Source organism: Falco punctatus (assembly GCF_963210335.1).
Source record: "Falco punctatus genome assembly, chromosome: 1".
Taxonomy (NCBI): Eukaryota; Metazoa; Chordata; class Aves; order Falconiformes; family Falconidae; genus Falco; species Falco punctatus.
The window spans coordinates 125,998,750-126,016,278 of record NC_137580.1 but is presented as its reverse complement, the minus strand read 5'-3'; the positions used below and the strand labels follow the sequence as shown (position 1 = coordinate 126,016,278).

Below are 17,529 nucleotides of genomic sequence, written 5' to 3'. Positions count from 1 at the left end.
TTTGCTTTCCCAGCAGATCCCAGCAGCGCCAGCGGCATTTCTCCGATCTGCTGCGGCCCCTGCCTGCGGCGCAGGGTTTGGAAACACTGTAATGCTCTACCTCAATTATCATCCCCGCCAGCAGAAAGGCTGACACTGTAATTAGTGCAGGCTCCTGCGGCGTAATGACACCTCGGTTTAGCATGCGGGGTGGCAGTGCCTGTGCCGGGGGAGGAGGAGGGAGGTGCTGAGCCGAGAAGTTTGGGATGCTCAGTGCCTCAGCACAGCTGCCAGGAGCGGGTAGCCGGCTCACTGGGCCCCTGGGCTTGCAAAACTGCTCGCTTTGATGGAAGTCCGCGGCTCTGGTGCTGCATCTGCTGCTCGCTCTGCTTCCTTGCGAGCCCAGCGCACTTGTGTGGAGCCATCAGAGGTTGTCCAGGTAGTTCCCAAGGGTTTTGTGTCCTCGCCTTGTCTCCATAACGCTTCATAAAACTTCACATCCCTCGGTGGGGAGTGCAGTGCTCGGGTTGCTGCAGCAAGGAGGGTGCAGCTGCAGGGGGGGAACTGCTCCTGTTCGTGCTCATCTTGCTGCGCCTCTGCGCTGCCCAAGTGCCTCTGACGGGCTGGAGATGGGCTTGCTCCTCTGAAACGTGCGGTGTTTCACATCTGAGCCCAAACTTTACCAAGTCCCTCCATCCAGTGGGTAAAACCCTTGCAAGGACTGGGGTCTGTCCCTCTTCTCCTCCCCCACTGGTGTGGCACGGGCTCTTAGAGTCGCCAGTGAATGGTTTTATTTACTTTGAGCCCCATTTAGGGATGAACATGTTTCAGTCTTGGCAATGCATCTATCTTTGGTTTCGGGCAAATACGCTGGAAGCCGGTCGATGTGCAGGTGATAGAATTGAATATAAAGACCAGTCTCTTGCATTCAGTTTGTATATAGTGGGCTCTGCCGGCAAGCAAAAGGTTTGGTAATTTGTTCCAAAGCTGTGAATGGCAATGCAAAGGATAAATTGATAATGACAGGAGATGCCAAACTGTGGAGTATTCCTGCTAATTAATATTCATATATGCTGGGTTTAGTGGAACATTAATTATGTATTTAATCAAGCCCTGTTTATTCTGGTTTATCTTTGTACCTTGGGTGGCTGTTACGCTGAAGACTTCAGATTAATTAAAATGTTACTGGTGTATCACAAATAACAATTACCGAGGTGTGAGTTGAACCGCCTTTCTCTTTGTGCTCGTTTAGAAGGGAGGAGGAGAGCCCGGTAGGATGGAGCTTGTGGGGCTGGGGTTCTGCTACCAGCTTCCTGGGAGGGGTGGTCCTGGAGGGCTCTGCTTCACTCTGAGCTGAGCTGTGGGGATGTCCCTGCTGCGTGAGATCGGGGGGAGTCCTCCAGCAGAGAGGTGCTGCAGGAACCCCCAGCGTTCACGCTGCTCTAGGTGAGATGGAGGACAGGTCCAAGGCCATGTTCTGCAACCATCTGCACGCCCCAGGGGTCTCCCTGGAGTCACCGTGCTCACAGGGGTCTGCGCCTGCCTGGGACCCTTGGTGGCTTAACCAGAGCCTGAGTCTGTCCATTCCCGGTGAGTGTCCGTACGTGGCAGTGGACACGCTTGTGTGCAGGATAGGGAAGGATGCAGATGTTTCCTCTGTCGGGTTGTGGGAAGCCCTGCCTGCCTTTCTTTCCTCTGGCAGTTGTGAAATGCACGTTTCTCTGCCACAAAATCCGCTCAGCTGATGGCAGGCACCTGGCTGGGATCCCACTCGCTGCAGGGACCGTGGTGCCCCATCCCTCCATCACCCCGAGGAGCATCCCTGCCGGCGCACCCTCCTCTGCTGCCGCTTGCTCCTGGGGAAGGCAGCGGGGCTGATGCCGGGGCGGTTGCTGGCAGGCATGAGGTGATGCTTCTAGCCACCCTAACGTTGCCAAGGAAACCTGAATTTTCGTTTTTCTTGGCTATGTGGTGGGCAGAGCGGGGCAGCCCCAGACCCCGGGACACGCTGCAAGCCCATCCCCAGGAGCTGCCAGCAGAGCTGGAATTGTTCTCTGCTCCAGCCCGTTCCTTCCTGCAAGAAAATATCCTGCTTTTCTGTATTCAGTCCTATCGCTCTGTGTTTGCTCCCTGATTCTATTTCTGCCATGTTTCTGCCTCAAGTGTCACCATTAAGCGGAGGTGTCTGGGAGGGAGCAAATGGGACGTGGCAGCGGCGCCGTGCTGTGCATAGAGCCGCCAGGTCATGGTGTGAGGTGGCACTGATGTCCCCTGCTTGCCCCCCAGATCTCACATGGCTCCACCTGAGGCTTTCTGTCCGGTTCCCATTTCCAGAAACCCATTAATAAGCTAGAATACATATTTTTTTAATGAGAAGGAACAAAGCAAGGAGCAGGACAAAGTGTGTGAGCTAAATACGGAACAGTTTCACCCTTGGTGGTGAAGGTGCTGCAGGGAGGAGGGAGGGATGAGGGGGGGGATTGCTACAGGCAGGAGGGAAAAAATTTTGAATGCAGAAATTTTTAGAGGATGACATCTATGGGAAGGACGAATGAGTCTCCTGGGAAGCTGCACTTTGTCGAGGGGGAGGTCCCTTTACCCACAGGTGACAGTGTTGCAGTTCATCCCCCTTGGGACTGCGCTTGGAGATGGCAGCAAGAGGCACCCAGCTGCACCACGGTTTGGCACCGGCACCGTGCTTTGGCGTGCAGCAGTGTTCTCGGGGACCTTTCTTCTCTGCATGCCAAAGAGGGAGAGGTTTAGCCCCAAAACTTGTAGGTCAGGGTCTGGCCAATGCTTGGAGTGGGGGTGGGACGATGCCTGGGGGAAGGTATAGCCTGGGGCCGGTGCAGGGGAGAGGGTAGGGATTTACAGTGCTGGCACTGTGCTGGTGTCCTTGTCACGGGGCTGGCATCAAGGCACAGCTGCGTCCTTTACTTATGGTGGCAGTCCCTCACATTGGTGACTGATTTAAGCCAGGCACCTCCTGCCCATCCCTGTGGCAGCTCTGTGCACCTCTCCGTCCCTAAGGAAGGTAAAGCAAGTGCTGCTGCCGCTTTGCTTTATCCCAAGGAAACGGTGGTACAAGGGAAGTCTGCACCGAAGGAAGGTAAATGTCAAATTGATTTGAAACACGCTTGTTTGCAGCTTTGCCTGGGCAGGAGGATGGTTCAGCTGAGTGCCCTTGGACCAGATAGCGTGAGACCTGCCTGCTGCCCTCCGCACAGTGGGATTTGGCTGGGGACAGCCCCAGGAGTGCAAACTGCCCACTTACATACGGGAGCTGCCTGGACACTTGCTTTTCTTTACGGCTTCTTGCAGCTTTAACCAGTTTCAATGTCCTTTTATGTGTGTCCTGCTTTATGGTTGTCTGTGGGACAGGAGCAGGCAGTGGGTTTTGGTGCTGGTTGTTGGCTGAGAGGTGTTTTTGTGCTAGCAGCTTGCTCTGCAAACGGGAGCTGAACCCCTGAGCTGCTGCCACTCTGCTCCACCAGCTGGGATGCCACTAGCTGCAGGTGGAGGAAGCTGGTGGGGACCCCAACGTTGTCATTCCTTGGCCCAGTCCCCTGTTGTGGACATCTCCAGTGGTGGACGGTGATTTAGTCCCATCCATCACTCCTTAGCCAAGTGGTCTCTGTCTGCATTGAGGGCTGTAGGGGTGCGATGCTGGTGTGCAATGTGCTGCTTGATTGTCAGCTGGTGGAGACGTGTCCAAAACAAAAAAGTATCTTCCCACCGGTGAGGAGGGAGCTTCACAGTGAGGTTTGTACCTCCCTGTGGTTTGTCGCCTCCCAGGTGAGCATCCTGCATGCGTGGAAGTGGTTTGACAGTCCAGGTTCAACATGCTCTGCCAGCGAGGTGGGATGCTGAAGGCTGTAGCTTTTTAAACCTTAAGCTGTCAGCAAGGTTCAGACAGAGCTTGTCCGTCAGACCCAAACCAGAGCTGGTGTTTTCTGTGGTGGAGCTGGTCCTCAGATGATGGTGAATTCGAGGATACAAACAGATTGCCTGCTGCTGAAGGGGAGGGTGTGGGGAGAGGGGTTTGTGGATGGCTGCAGCAGCGCAGAGGTTGCATACTGTGCTGTCAGATTGGTGTTCCTTGGGAGAGGGTGATTTCCAGGCTGGCTGCTTTGTCATTAGCAAAAATTGATTGGATTCATTCTCCTGGGACAAGCGCTCCCATGCACTCTGCCTCCCAAGAGAAGGCTGGAGCAATGAGTGTGCTATTGCATCTGAGTTATAAAGAAAAATTATTATTTATATGAATATTCTCAGAAATCCATTAAAGGTTGGTAACATTCATTTTGAATGATGGGTTTTTTTTGTTAGCCTATTAAAATTGAGACTATTTTACAATTGTTGACTTTAATATGCATTCGGTACCCACTGGGGTTCAGCAGAGCATGAGAGTGGGAGCCATTTAGCTGTGCCGATTAATCTGTGTCTCATCTGTGTGATGCTTCTTTCTGAAATTACAGCAGACCTCCTTCCACTGTCACTTCTCCTGGTTGCATTGCTATTAACGGTTAGTCTTGGGTGCTCTTGGATCATTTTTGGGTTCTACTGAAAGGCGTTATTTTTAGTAAGAAAAAGGAGGAAAAGATTTCCCTGCAGCTTGCATTTCAGACGAGCAAGTGAGAAGGAAGCTGTGGGTAAGGGAGGATGTCTGCGTGTGCAGTGGGCGTGTTGTGCAGCAATTTGATGGAGTTCAAGTGCTGTGGAGGGTCAAGGGGAGCAGAGGAGAGCACTAGCCCTGGGACCGGCTCAGCCTGCGCTTGCAGCTCAGAAGGATGGAGAGATGCACTGTTTGAACAATCATGAATTTTTCACAGCGCTTTCTGCTCCGGGGAGTAAAACCAGCCTGGGATGCGGCTTTCCGAGGCTGCTGCCCATCGCGTCTCAGATTTGATTTCTGGAGGGACCCTTTGGGCGTGGATGTGTCAGGGATGAGTGGCTGTTGTTGACAGTGGTGCTGTGATGTGATGGCCCCGCAAGGTCATCATAGAAAGGTCAGATCAGATGTAGCCCACAAAGACCGAGCTGGGTGCTCGGCTCTAACCGGAGTGTTTGGCGCGGCGGTGACTCATGTGGGATTAGGAGCAGCATGGCCACACGCACGCGCCTGCTCCGGGAAAGGTTGCTTTAACCTTTCATTAAATCTCCCATTAATTGTCGCCTCATCAGCACGTATTTTGACATTTTCATCTATTAAGCACCTCGATGGGTTGAAACGACTTGCTCAAAGTCATTAAGCTGCTGTGTGAGGGGATGTAAAGAGCGGGGGGTGGTGGGGTGAGGTGCAGGCACTGGGTGAAGGATGCGGGTGGCAGCCCTACCTGCGGGTGATGCTCTCAGTGGCTGCGGGATGGCTCTGCCCCGCTCCTCTGCTCAGCAGAGAAAGTTATCATCTGCAAAAACCTGGTCCTGTAAAGGGGGAGGCTAAAAAGAAATCCTGTGGGCACAACAGGGCTCTCCTGGCTGCCTGTGCATGCTGTGCATTGCTGTTTCCATGTCCTCTGCGTGCACCCAAGATGTGGGTGCCCCTCTGCAGAGCAGGGCTGTGTCACTGCTGGGGCTGGGAAGGACCCTGGCCCTGGCTCTGGGCTGCTCTCGGCTCTGTGGCCACCAGCTCAGCTCCCTCTGGACTTCCCTGTGCCCCTCCTGGGCAAACAGAGGCTGAGGCTTCGGGTCCGGGGTGCCTTGGGAAACTGTGCGTAAATAACAGCCTGATGTAAATGTAATTTCATGTATTACGTGGGCATGGTTGGGAAGTTTTCCTCTGCAGCCTGGAGGTGTCACAGCCCATCACGCTGGCACCATTAAAGGGGGGGTGAGTGTGGGCAGGGGGGTGAGAGTCACGGGGTCTCTAATGCCCCACTGACAGCAGCTCGTATTTCAAAAACTAATTTGTAGGCAGACACCTGGAAAGCCAGCAGAGAACTGATAATGTACATTTATCTCTGCGGTATCGTTTTGATCTGGTGATCAGTGTTTTGTAAGCGCTTACAGCCACGGAGGTGACAAAAGCCAATTAAACACAGGATTTTCACCAGCTGGAGTGAAAGTCCACTGAAATATGCATGTGAAAGCTCCTTTTCTTTCTTATCCCCATCAGATCTTGCAGGTCTGTTGCATTAAACATCGCTGAGCAGTGGCCTGAGAAATCATTTGTGTGCTAGAAATGAAACATTAAATACCTGTGATGGATTCAGGTTGTGTGGGGTCAGGGAGAGCCTGTTCCCAGCACGGGTCAGTTCCTGCTTTTAGGGTGGTTCAGGTTTGTTAATTTGGGAAAGAATTTTCTTCTTCCAGAGAAGCATTTCCATGAGGAAGGAGCTTTGGGATGCTGGGCAGTTATTCTTTAACGTCAGGTACCTCCGGTGTAAGTGGTGGCCGCATGCTGCCTCTTCAGCTCCTGCGAAGCAGTTGCAGCTGGATGGATTTAAAGGACCATTTGCTCCATGTCGTTGTGCTTGAGTGAAAAGGGGAGAAGAGCGGGGTGGGGGGGGGATGTAGGTGGTCTGGCTCCCGCGGGGTGAGCCGGGAGGTGGCGTTAGGGGAATTGCCTCATGCTGCTCAAGTTTCACCTTGTTTGATGGGCACAAACCCTCAAACAAGGCCATGGGCTTCTCTTGGGCTGTTTTTTCCACCCATATCTGTTGCCATGAGATGCTCAGAGTCACCTTATGTCACATCCTACCAGGTTTGCTCTAAGCACCTCAGGCTTCTGGTCCCTTCCTTGTTGCAAACCCTTCCAGCTCGGCTGGTAGCACACAGGTGGGTTCACTGGTGTGAGTGCCCAGTTCTGGAGGCTTTTTTCAGACAAAGCTCCTGTGGAACCGCCTGGGACCCCACCGGGTAAGGCAGTTGGTACCCCTTGGGGGTTAAAGTCCCCCTTTAATGGCATTTTAACTCCGTGGCGTCGCACGCAGCAGTGTGGTTTGGCTTTCTTTGTGTCCATTTGCTGTTAAGCACTGGCAAGCTGGGGATTTCGACTGTTTGCTTTTCCAGGTGATGGCTGGCTTGACCCTGTCATCGTCTGCTGTTTTTCATCATCTCTTGCATAACCTTGATGGGACCTGTCTGTGAATCCCTGGAAAACTTGGGGGCAAAGCCGTGCCATTAGTTTTTATCTTTCAAAATCAAAGCGGTGGAGTTGAGCTGTCTGGGCACGTCAGAAGCTTTTGACGTGTTTCACCTTCTTTCAGCTTAGTGTATGCACATCATGGCCCTCAGCCGCTGCTGAATTGGTGCTTTATTAATGCCTCTAATGAGGAAGCTCCTGGGTTGTTTGTAGAGCTGTCCCTGGAGCAGGAGAGAGGAGCCGAGCAAATGTGCGATGCTGCAGCAGGCCTGTGGTGGCTTGCCTGCAGTTCCCTACCCAGAAAGGCAATTTTTGTCTGTTTTCAAACCACCCGGCTTTGCTGTATGCCCCAGCTGCTGCCGTCCCCACAAACCTTTATCAAGTGTTGCCCCCACACACCTTTTTGTCCCCCCCAACGAACACGGAATTACCCGAGCAGGCACTGCAGGGCTTCCCATCGTACTGGCTGTGCGAGCTGGCAGCTCGCTTCCCCATGAGCCCAGCCACGCTCTCATGTTGTATTTGTTTCCTTCCTCTGGGGTGTCACAGTGTAAAATAGCACCAAAATGGGTTTATTTCTGCTATTGCTTTTTTCACAGCCGGCATGTTGGAGGGGCAGTGCGGTGTGGCTCTGCTGGGTGGGATCCGTGGGGCTTCGCAGCTCTGCCTGCTCGCTGCCTGCATCTGCCCGTGGTTGCAAATAGTGGTGAGGATAATGATTGCCCGGGACTGCTTTGTCTGAGCAGATTAATCCAGCTGGTGCCTTGGGTTCTGTTTTCTCTGTCCTGTCACTGTCTGTTGGTGGGGTCAGGATGCAAGTGCTGCGTGGGCTGCGGCATGCGGATCTGCCGGGGAAAGGGGACCGGGCCACTTCCCCATCCCACCGTACGTTCCTCAGACAAAGGCTCTTGTTTGTCAGGAGCCTGGGGAAGAGAGGGGACAAGTGAATAATTCATACCACAAATAATAATACGTGCCGCTATAAACTGCAAATTAATCATTTAAATTTTATCTTTGTGTTCTGATGAAAGGATTTTTGGTTAAGGTAATAATTAGGAGTGATGTGGCCCTGTTAGCTGGCTGCTAGTGCAGGGCTGCAGGGAAGGCATAAACCAAGTTGAAATCCTGCTTGGCCAATGTCACTTTGTCACCACTCCTGCTGGCCTTGGGACCTCTACGGACAGCTTATACATGTGGCTGAAGGGCTCCCTTCAGGTCAAGCACGCTCCCACTCTTTAATAATAATTCATGACAATGTAACACTCGAGGGACTCCCGCGCCTTTGCTCTGCCCACACCACCATCTGCTGCTGCTCCCCGCACCCGCTTCACGTACACGCTTAGAGGACAAGGACCTCTCCAGGGTTATCTCCTGCCGTGGCAACCCTGCCTGAGCCCGGCGAGCCACGTCCCGCCTGGGTGAGCTGAATCAGAGCCCAACTCCAAGGAGCAGCGATCTCTCACAATGAACTGCGGCTTGCTTTGGTTTCCCTAAGGAGCACGGCAGCCGTGGTGGGTGCCGTGAGCGTTTAACCAGAAGATGTAGGTGTGTTGTACGTGCGTGCACAGGCGGCAGCAGTTCCTAGCGTGAGGATGGAGAACCTTAACGTGCTAGCGGGGCAATTCATGTGGGTCTGTAAAAGGCACATTTCTCCTTACAGCCCTTGAGGGAATTGGGGCTGGGGAGCTGGGGCTGTGGGCTTTCCTGGGGGAGGGGGGGGGGGAAGGGGGTTAGCATCACCACGCTCTTGTGCTGGTGCCTTTTGCTGGGAGTCCTGGGAAGCAGGGAGGGTGCTGCTGGCACCCCGAGGAGCAGCCACGTGGGCTGAAGCAGGTGAATGGTGTCCCAGGGTTCCTGCACTGCACGGGGAGGTGGAAATCCAGCCAGGCAGCTACGTACGGGGAAGTCGTGCCGGAGATCTGGGTGCTCTCGCTTGGAAGAGCCTGTGGTTATGGATGTGGAAGAGAAATGTGATGCGGAGAGCAGCTGTCAAGAGTAAGAGCACTCGCAGCACCGTGCCAGGACCTCTGGTCCTAGGGCAGCCGGGGCTCTGGGGGAAACGCCTCGTACTGGGACTGGGGCTGGTGGGATGTGCTGCCGCGTGCGTGCGGGTGACAGCTAAGCAAGGCCACCTCGGGAGCAGCAGTAGGGTTTTTGTTGCAAAGTGAGATCCGCTGCTTTCTGGCTTGGTTAAGTTCAAAAAGGAAAAAAGGTCTTTCTAAAATGACATTAGCCTCCTGCTGGCTGGTCTTGTAATGGTGGATAGCTAGAAACACGAAAATCACTGAAATCTGGTATTCTCCGCGCTTTCTTGTGCAGTAATGGCAAAATGATGTTACCTAGAGGGAACTGGAATTCAGTCTTGGGGGAAAATACTTAGGAGTTTGAATAGTGGCAACAGGGGCATGCTTAAACTCTCATAGAAATACAAACCTCATTATAGCAAGATTAATTTCCCGCTAGGAATTTAACAGTTCTTCAAAGAGCAGGATGAATAATTGATGTCATCTTGGCATCTGTAGTACCTTCCTAAAGGAAGCATGTTCGTTTGCTGACCCAGGAGAATTAGCTTTGTAAATCCTCGCAGGAGGAGATAATGTCGCTCCCGGCTCTGCTGACGCTGCTGCCAGGCTCGAGGTGCCGGTGGGGGACACGCGGCCCCAGCCTTGCAGGCAGAGCATGGGTCAGCGGGTGCAAAGCCCGAAGGTACGTGCGGCTGTTGCGATACCTGGCGTTACTGGCGAGGCGGGCTCGGGCAGCCCTCGGGCAGCCCAGCGGCGTTCCCTTCCTTTAAGCAGAGGATGCTTTTGCAGCTAACCCTGCCAGCCTGTCTCTGGCCTGGCATCTGTGTTGGTGCCCACGGTCCTGTGTGGCATCAGGTTTGAGTCAGCTCATGCAAAGGGTTTTCTCAGCATTACAGACTCTCCTTTGGTCGCAAAGAAAGACACTTACTGCTGTTAAATCCGTAATTCTTTCCATTTCTTTCAAAGCTCTGCAGGTGCAAACCTCTGCTGAGCCATGCTCTCCGTATCTGCCCAGAAACCTGATGTCCCCGGCAGGCAGAGCTGCGGTGTGTGTGCTGTAGGTAGAAGTTCTTACGAACCCTGCTTTTCCTCTCATCTCTGCTCTCCCTCCAAGATTTTGCCTCTACTCAGACGGCAGGATCTGTGAATTGCTGCTTGTTTTTATCATCGCCGCGGATCCTCCTCCTCCTCCCCTGCCTGTCTGGGAGGGCCACGCTGCATCCCCAGAGGAGTTTCCTGCAAGGGTAATTTTAAGCAAAGACACCCATGGGTGGGTGATGGGTGGGCTGTGCTGCTGGCACCCTGCCAAGTGCATCCTCTCGGAAAGCAGGAGGCGTGGGATAAGCTAACAGGTAACGAGCCGGTCTGTGTTCCCCTGTCACTGCCATCCTAACCTGCTTTTGTGCATCAGGAGAAGGGGGGAAACCAAAACCCTAACACCTCTGATGCTGTTCCACAGGAGCAGGCTGTCAGGTCTGCCTGCGGCATCCCCGCACGCTCTGCCCGCTGCCGCGTTCGTATGGGAGACGAGACCGAGCAGGGAGCAGGCGAGTGGCATTGCTGCCTGCAAAACAGACACGTGTTACAGCCGTGATCCCAGAAAGGCACAAGCTCTGGGATGCTATGACGTCATTTGCTTTATTCCTGAAATCCTGTCTGTGCAATGACAAACTGATTTGCAGAGAAAAGTGAATTTTGTTTAGTGGATTCTGTTTTTTTGACATTCCTGTAGGATATTGTTCTCCATCCCCTGCCTATTTTCTTGCTCTTTATGTCATATAACAGTAACATAATAACTGGGGTTAATTTACTTGCTGCTATAATTTATCAAGGCCCTGTGAGCGATGCTTGCTATTTACTGGTTTGGATTTCTAGGGAATCTGAAGGGCTTTTATTTTCAGTTGGTTTTGTGAACAGGCCGTCTCCCAAGGATTACGAGTGGCTTCCCACAGTGGCTGTGAAGCTCATTTCATGCTCGAAACCGGAGCTGAGGAGGGCAGGATCTCGGCGAGCCCCGTGAACCCGGACTCTGGCTTTGCAGGGGGGGTTTCTGGCTGCTGATTGAGATGGAGAGCAGGCGGCGAAGGGCTGTGATCCCAGCCTGGCTGCATAAGCTGCCTTGAATAGGATTTAAAATTGCAGCCTGCTTAATTTCACCAGGTTCTTTCAGCTTGCCGAGCTCTCGGGGACTCGGGTGGTGGGTGATAAGGGAGAGGTTTGATGGGATGGGATCAGCCATTCCGCTTTCAAGTTGATCCATTGAACTTAAGGCTGGTGTGGCATTTGCAGCTGGAGGCGCTGGGGGACGAGCCCCCCTCTGTGAGCGTGGAAGCGGGCGCTCGGCGTGGCTGGCCGCTCCGGGCAGGGCTGGAGCCCGTGGTGCTTCTTGGAAAGCAGATATTGGAGAACGCAAAAGCCATGAAACAATGTTCAGTGCTGCGGGCGCTGGCAGAAGGCGATTTCAGATCAGGGAAGGTGGCCAAAAGCAGATTTCAGACCAGGGAAGGCAAAGCAGCTTCTCGGGTGATTTCGATCTCTCTTAGTTTCCCAACTTCGGTGTAGTTCAGGGTTTCATCCCCTTTGATCAGACACACACAGACCATCACTGCCTGCCTGAGCAGCGAGCCTGGGCTGCCTGGAGCCGTCTCTGTTAGCGACTGAGCCTTCTGCTTTCAAAGTAGAAGCACCTCTTCAGTAGATTTCTCCTTTTTAAAGTTCTTTTTGTATTTTCTAAGTTTTCCTTGTCCAGGTCTTTGGTATCAGGGTTGGTTAGGAACTGGCAGCCCAGAGCTGCATCCAGGTGCCCCAGGACCATCCCACTTCTGCTGTGGGCACCTTGCTCCTGCCAGAGCAAACCTTCCTCTCATCCCTGCCAAGAAGGGTTCCCTGGGAAGTGCAGCACTGGGCACTTTTTGTTTGGGGTAGTCCAAAGGCAAGACACCCTCCTGTAGCCCATCTCGGGAACCCACGTGGTCCCCTCAGCTTTGGCCTCTCCAGGAACATCCCGGCGTGAGGCTCTCCATGTCGCAGAGGAGGATATGGATCAGTGCTGGGCTCATCCCAAAGCCCATCCCAGCCAATTCATGTGCTCCTGTGGATTAGAGCAGATGGGAACATTGTCACTGTCTTCCTGGCTCAATGAGACAGAACATCTTGTGCTGTTTTGCAGCTCTGCTGATGGGGCACCGAAGTGAAATTAAAGTGAAAATAAAACCAGAGCTGTGACAGCATGCTGCATGTATCGAGCCCCCTCTGCTTGCTGGTGCTTGAATGCTGGTGGCTGAGTGCTGGGGACCTCAGGCCAAGCGTGAAGGTGTCAGAGGTGCTCTGGGAGCAGCATGGCCGTCACTTTGCTTCCTTGGTTGACGTCCTCCTTGCCAGCTTTTCATCTCTCCTCAGCTGCCCTGCTCGGTGCTGTGGCTGTCGTGTCGTACCGTGCCATCACCTTCTGCCTGCCTGTGGTGCCTTGACGTGACTGGGTGCTCATCTAGCTTTGCTCTGCTCCCCTTCGCACGGTCCTTCCCTTTGCACCGACTCCTCCTTGCTGCGGTGTTCCCTCTTGGCTTTTCCTTTTCTAATTTTTTGCTGGTTGTCTTACCTGAAATGGAAACGCTTTCTGGGCTCAGAGCAATGGTCCTACTAGACCTGCATGCTGTCCTCGCTCCTGCGTGGTCCTCTCCTGCTGTGCCCATGGCTCCCATCCATGTTGCTCCGAACGTGCCCTCAGAGGCTGCGGAGGAGGGAGCTGATCCTGTCCTCAGCAACAGCCAGAAGCTAAGGGAGAGCGGAGGAGGATGGCAGCGCTTGGCCCCAGAGATGACATGAGCTCCCAGGGCAGGGAAAATGGATTTCCCTTGGCTTTGGAGCTGGTGGACGGTCCATGGTGCTATGAAGACACCCTGGTTTAGATCAGATCTGCGTATCAGATGTAGTATGGAAGGAGACTTAGAGATATCATGCTTTTTTCCTCGCCGCTGCCATCAGCAGGCTACCGTAACGCATCCCAGAGCCGTCTGGCATTAACAACAGGAGTCTCTGTAGTGACCTTCCAGCACTTTATCGCTTTTCCGTCTAGAGGTTTTGAAGCTTTTTTTTTTTTTTTTTTTGGAAAACAAGCAGGGAGGAAAACATGCCTTTGCAACGAGCACTGTTGACTTAAAGGTTTGTAGCTGATCCTTAAGTTAGCGTAGGATTAGTCTGATCCCTGGGTAATGCCTTATCAGGATAAAGTGTCTTGAATTGTAAAGCCAAGGAAGCCCAAGAGAGGCAAAATCCCTTTGTTTAGGTTAAATAGAAGCATTTTCTTGACAGTGGCTGAAATTGGTCGTAGTTTTTCTTGCTTTGTTCTGCAACACTGCAGGGAGATGCCGAATTAACACCCAGCCTGGCGCTGTCACCATGCCAGCTCTCTGGCTCACTGGGCTGTGCGGAGCCTTTGGCTCTTCCAGCTCTGCCGCTGGTTGCAAGTGGGGCTGACAACTGCCTTGGCCACTGAAATCCCTGGAAAACCCCTCTGAGATGGAAGGGTTTCCCATGGGACATGTGCGCCTGCCTTCCACCTTCTTTCACATGCTAAGCTGCGGGGGTTTTGCCTTTCCCTCCGCACGGTGGCCTGTGGTAAATCCTCCGGTGGTTCAGGGATGCCCGGGACTGTGCTCCTCCCTGCCCCTTTGCGGGCGATGGTGCCAAGAACCAGGAATCACACAGGGCTGTGTATTTTTCAAGCTGATGTCCGAGCCTTCAGTGCGTAATGAGATCTGCTCTGCCATCCCCGTCTTCAGTGGCCTGATGTCCCAGTCATCCGTTTGCAGAGCCTGCAGTGCTGTGCATCTGGACGTGCTTGACTTAGAAACATTAACCTTTCTCTTTTTGTGTCTTTGCCCACCTGAAGAAGCTGCTTGGGCTATTTATAATTTGAGTATGTGCAGAATGCCCGAGAGAGGGACTGCAACCAGAAGGCTGAGCACTGGCTGTGAGCTTTGGGTGTGGGTAAATTGGCAGCAAGCTTTTTGTTTGTTTTCCGTGAAAAATCTCTGTGTGTCTGCTTGGTTACCTGCAAAGCAGAGTCATTCTGCGGTTTGACATCTTCTTTGAAAGAGGCTGAACGTGTGTTATTGAAGTGGCAGAGTTATTGTGTGAACTTGGCAGGCTTTTCTAAATGAAATATTTGAAACAAATCACAGCAACGGGCTGAGTACATCGCACAGTATCTACTGTCTGTCATGAGAGCCTTCCCAGGCATCAGCAGGGGCTGTGGGATGTGCAGGGGTCCCTGCTGTTCCTGGACCATGTGTGACCCCAGGCTGGCTTGGCTGTGCGTCCCCGTGGGGTGCTCTGGGCTCAGCAGCCTGTTGGCCGATTCGTGGTCACACTCAACCTGCCCCAGCTCTTATCTCCTCTCCTGGGAGGTGGGGACCTGGCCAAGGCCATAGCTGGAGGCTGCTGGGGCACCTCCTCCCCTTCGCGCTGGTGAGCATCTCCACCATGCTGCAGCTTCCACCATCGGCTGCTTCTCCCTCTCCAAATAAGCAGTTCACTACACACCATCTGTTGATTTTAATTTCCCATAATTTGTTTCCATGTGTATGTGATCTGTGCTTTCATTAATTGTGCTGCCGAGTTTCTTATTGCATGAGATCCGCTGTGCAGTGAGGAAATTGTTGTGGTTTTCCCCCTCTGTCAAAGCCATTTCTGCTATTCACACAAAAGAGCACTTTTGTCCTTTGATTCTTGCTCTCCGAGCAAGTCTCGCTTAAGAAGAGATCGTTCGGAAGAGCAGTGCCAGACCCGTTTGCGTGGAGCTTCATTACACCCTCGCAGCCGTACCCAGCACAGCCGTTAAAGGCCTTTGGAAAGATCTGCCTCCCGAGGTTTGCCGCAGTGCCCGCGGAGCGGAGACCTTCCCCCTCGCAGTCCTCACAGCTCTGCTCGTGCCGCGAGTGCTCGGGTGGGTGCTGCTGGGGCAGTGTGAGCACTTTGCATGAGCGAGTGAGCCCTGCTCTGGCGTGTGCCTCAGTTCCTCTGGCTGTCTCACTAGATGAGTTATCATCCACTCGTGGTGTTTTAGGGATAATTTGGAACCTCCTTACCCCATAACCTTGTACAAAGGGTTGGTTGCTGCCATCGTTTTCTCTGAGCTTTGGCACAAGGATCAGGGCTCTGAGGGGTTGTCGAGTGTTTCAGTTCGCCATGCTCAGCCTGGGTTTGAGGATGCAAATGCCGTGATTATCCGAGTTAGTGCTGCTTTTTATGGTGTGTTTCCAAGGCAACTGGAAATTCAGAAGACCACAAACACAGACACAGTCCTCTTCTTCTGAGACCTTATCCTCCAGTACACAGGTAAACACTCTCAGTGACATTTTCAACCTGTTTGAATGTTCATCTGAATAGTCCCCACTGTCCTCTCGCATGGTTTCCAGCAGCTGGAGCAGGTAATTGCCTTCTTTGAAGGCAGTAAAACCCAGCCAGCTACACAGACAGGTTTGCTTTTGTTCTTTGATGTCCCCCCTACCCCTCTGCCTTGCTTGGAGGGGAGTGGAACCAGAAAGGCTGGGAAAAAAAAAAAAGGCATTTTGAGCAAAGGAAAAGAAGTACCAGTGGTTTGATGCTTCCTGAAAGTCAGATTTTTTATTTTTTTTTTCCGGGAGGGACAAAAGAGCTGTGCCAGTGGTGGGAGTGTAGGAAAAGTTTGAGAAGGGGCAGGAGGGGAGCAGGGAAGGATGGAGCAGTTATCCCTGAGGAGCTGCATGGAAGAAGCAGTGGTGGATCACAGGTCTGCACCCACCGCCCTCCTGGGAGGGCTTCTTGGCTGGTTTTCTTTGGGGTTTATGGGAAGAACTGTAATCTAAAATTATGGGATTCACTGTAATCTAAAATAATCTGTAAGGTGGGAATTTTCTTGTAGAGTTTGGGTTTCCTTCTGCTTTGGAGACTGTCTGTACAGGCATTGTGCTGGTATTTGGGCACAGGGAGACCAGAAACTGGGGAGGTGGCATTGCCGGGAGCCTGGTCCCAGAGACTTTATGGGAGAAGTTGGTGTTTGGTTCTTCTGCGGTTCCCTGGGGCACTGATCCATCTGCACCTTGCAGAGACACCTCTCTGCAGAGAGGTTTGCTGAGCCTGAATCTTTCTAAACAGACATTGGTGGTTTGCACTGCTGTGCTCCTTATTAAAAAAGCATTTCAGCTGGTGGGAATTGTGATCTTTTCCCCTTCAGTGCACTCATAAATACAGAAACCTCTCCTCCCTGTGTTGGCTTCCCGAGAAGCTGCTGGTTTGGGTTCACAGTGGGGAAGCACCCCGGGCAGTGTGGCAGGGTCTTGCTTTAGGGCTCAGATTAAATGTGCTTAGGTTAAAACGAGAAGGGTGACCACCTGGCCTGGCGTCCTGCTCACATCAGTCTTTGCTCCACTGAAATGCAGGAGGAGGAGGGATGGTCTCAGGGCTTTTGCAGGGTTTGACCTTACTGTTTTTTTCCTTCCTGTTTCAGAGGGTCTGGCAGTGGGAGTTGGATTCGGGGCTATTGGAAAATCCACATCTGCGACCTTCCACAGTGCCAGGTAAGCCACAACGCCGTTTCTGCCCTGCGTGCATCAGGTTTTGTGCGTGCCTTTGCCTCTTGGAGGTTGTCTGTCTGTCCCACGTTGCTTCTATGCTGGGGTGGTTGGAGATGCATTGGCTGAAACTTGTCTGGAAGCACAAGCGTGGGCAGAGGGAGCAGAAGAAATTCCTAGTGTTGTTGCATTTTCCTAGTGGTTGTGCTTGTTAGACGTGTAAAAAGGTTTCTGGCATCGATGCCTGGTTTCTGCAATGGTTCCGTTTCTGCCTCGCTGGGCAGATCAGTGGAGCTGGGGTGGCTGGTGGAGGGGGGCAGCATGTGTGGGCATCACTGCGGGGTGCTGCTGGGGGACCTTGGGTCTGCAGAGGTGTGTACAGCCCGCGTCCCTCCGGGGGTTTGGGGGGTGCTGGGCTGCATCAGGAGGCACTGTGCTGCTCACTGCCAAGGGGTTTGCGTGCATCACGCTGGGTTTTCTTTTTCCCCTCTCCCTTATCTCCAGTAAACATCCCTGGTGATGCTGCCGGCTTAGCCGAACACTGGTAGCTGTTTCTGTATGGGGAGCTTCACCCCTGGGGAACTTTGGAGGAAGGGGAGAAAAACCCCTGAAGATAAGACTGAAAGCTAGAGACATGTAAATCTGGATGAGGTAGAGTGACATCTTAGCCTGAGCAAATCCCTTTCCTGGGGGCCAGCAGCAAGAGTTTAAAGGTGATTGCGAGTGGCAGAGGCTCGCAGGAGCTGGGACACCCTCCTCTCCCCAGTGCCCCTGCCCAGTGTCTCCGTGGCTCCCTGCAAAGATGCCATCAGCTTCTCATCCTTATTCTGTCACTGCTGAGCTGGGAGCAGTCATGGCTTTGCTCCCTGTGGAGCAGGCAGGCTCCCCA

The 17,529-nt window shown here is 53.0% G+C and overlaps 2 protein-coding genes across 3 annotated transcripts in view; one reads left to right on the top strand and one right to left on the bottom strand.

Annotated features, from left to right (window-relative positions):
* The window catches only part of SLC39A11 (solute carrier family 39 member 11), a 98,470-nt gene that overhangs the window by 56,035 nt on the left and 24,906 nt on the right, over window positions 1-17,529 (top strand). For both annotated transcript variants that reach the window (XM_080387029.1, XM_080387030.1), the window contains exon 7: window positions 16,577-16,646. In XM_080387029.1, the coding sequence (XP_080243155.1) occupies window positions 16,577-16,646 (70 nt within the window). The remainder of the gene's footprint in view (window positions 1-16,576; window positions 16,647-17,529) is intronic.
* The window catches only part of SSTR2 (somatostatin receptor 2), a 99,093-nt gene that overhangs the window by 71,359 nt on the left and 10,205 nt on the right, over window positions 1-17,529 (bottom strand). The window lies entirely within an intron of this gene.